Source organism: Phanerochaete carnosa (genome assembly GCF_000300595.1).
Source record: "Phanerochaete carnosa HHB-10118-sp unplaced genomic scaffold PHACAscaffold_769, whole genome shotgun sequence".
Classification (NCBI taxonomy): domain Eukaryota; kingdom Fungi; phylum Basidiomycota; class Agaricomycetes; order Polyporales; family Phanerochaetaceae; genus Phanerochaete; species Phanerochaete carnosa.
In genome coordinates, this window is record NW_006768396.1 from 1 (window position 1) to 760 (window position 760).

The following is a 760-nucleotide window of genomic DNA, read 5'->3' on the forward strand; positions in this document are numbered from 1 at the left end:
TGTCTCCGCCTCAAAGCTCGAGCAACCGCCCAGTCGTACCCCCTACCCACACCTGACCTTCATGCTTGCTCCATGCGTCCTCCCCTATACCTTCTGCTTCTTTGTTGGCCATTCCCTCGCCCTGTCCGCCTTCAAGCCCGTCGACTCCTACCACTTCCTGGTTTTGCTTGGCTACCACATGCAGAGTATTTCAGCAGTGGGTGAAGAGCGCGGGAGTCCCTGAGTCTGTGTCCATAGATGCTCGCCCGGGTGGGCAAATACAAGCTGCTGTAGATATTTCTCTTTTGTGGTGAGCTCTGAGCAGTGATAGAAGTAAGGGTGGACCAGGCACAGCAGCCACTCGGCTTGTTTGGCGATGTCGAGAGTGATCCTGATGCCGTTAATCATCAGGAAATACCCAAAAGTGCGGAGACACGGAACTTGTACAGAAACTCCGTAGAACTGTGTACTACTCTGTACTTTTGTTCCTGGTGTTCGTATCATACATACTTAGCACAGTTCAGATGTTAAGATCCAAACAGCATAGCCATATAGTAGGTCGAAGATAGACATGCACTGGGGCCCAAGAATACACCTTGATTTCTCTGGACTCTGCGTGTTCTAGAAGGCCAAGCGTCTCTGCCTCTGTGAACATCTTTCCATGATTCAAAATATGCAGGGTTAGCTATGTACATGAAGCCATAATTTCTGTGCTCCTGCATCAGCAGTGATTTTGGCATGCGGTCATGTGTGTTCGTGTTCGTCCGACATGGGCGTTGTG

General features: G+C 50.3%; 1 protein-coding gene across 1 annotated transcript; it reads left to right on the plus strand.

The window, feature by feature from the left end:
* Positions 1-61: 61 nt before the first annotated feature.
* PHACADRAFT_203024 (uncharacterized protein) lies at positions 62-273 on the plus strand (the record flags this gene model as incomplete). The annotated part of the gene is made up of 2 exons (XM_007403117.1): positions 62-196; positions 238-273. The coding sequence occupies 2 exons, from the start codon at positions 62-64 to the stop codon at positions 271-273; spliced, it is 171 nt and encodes a 56-aa protein (XP_007403179.1).
* Between the last annotated feature and the right edge of the window lie 487 nt (positions 274-760).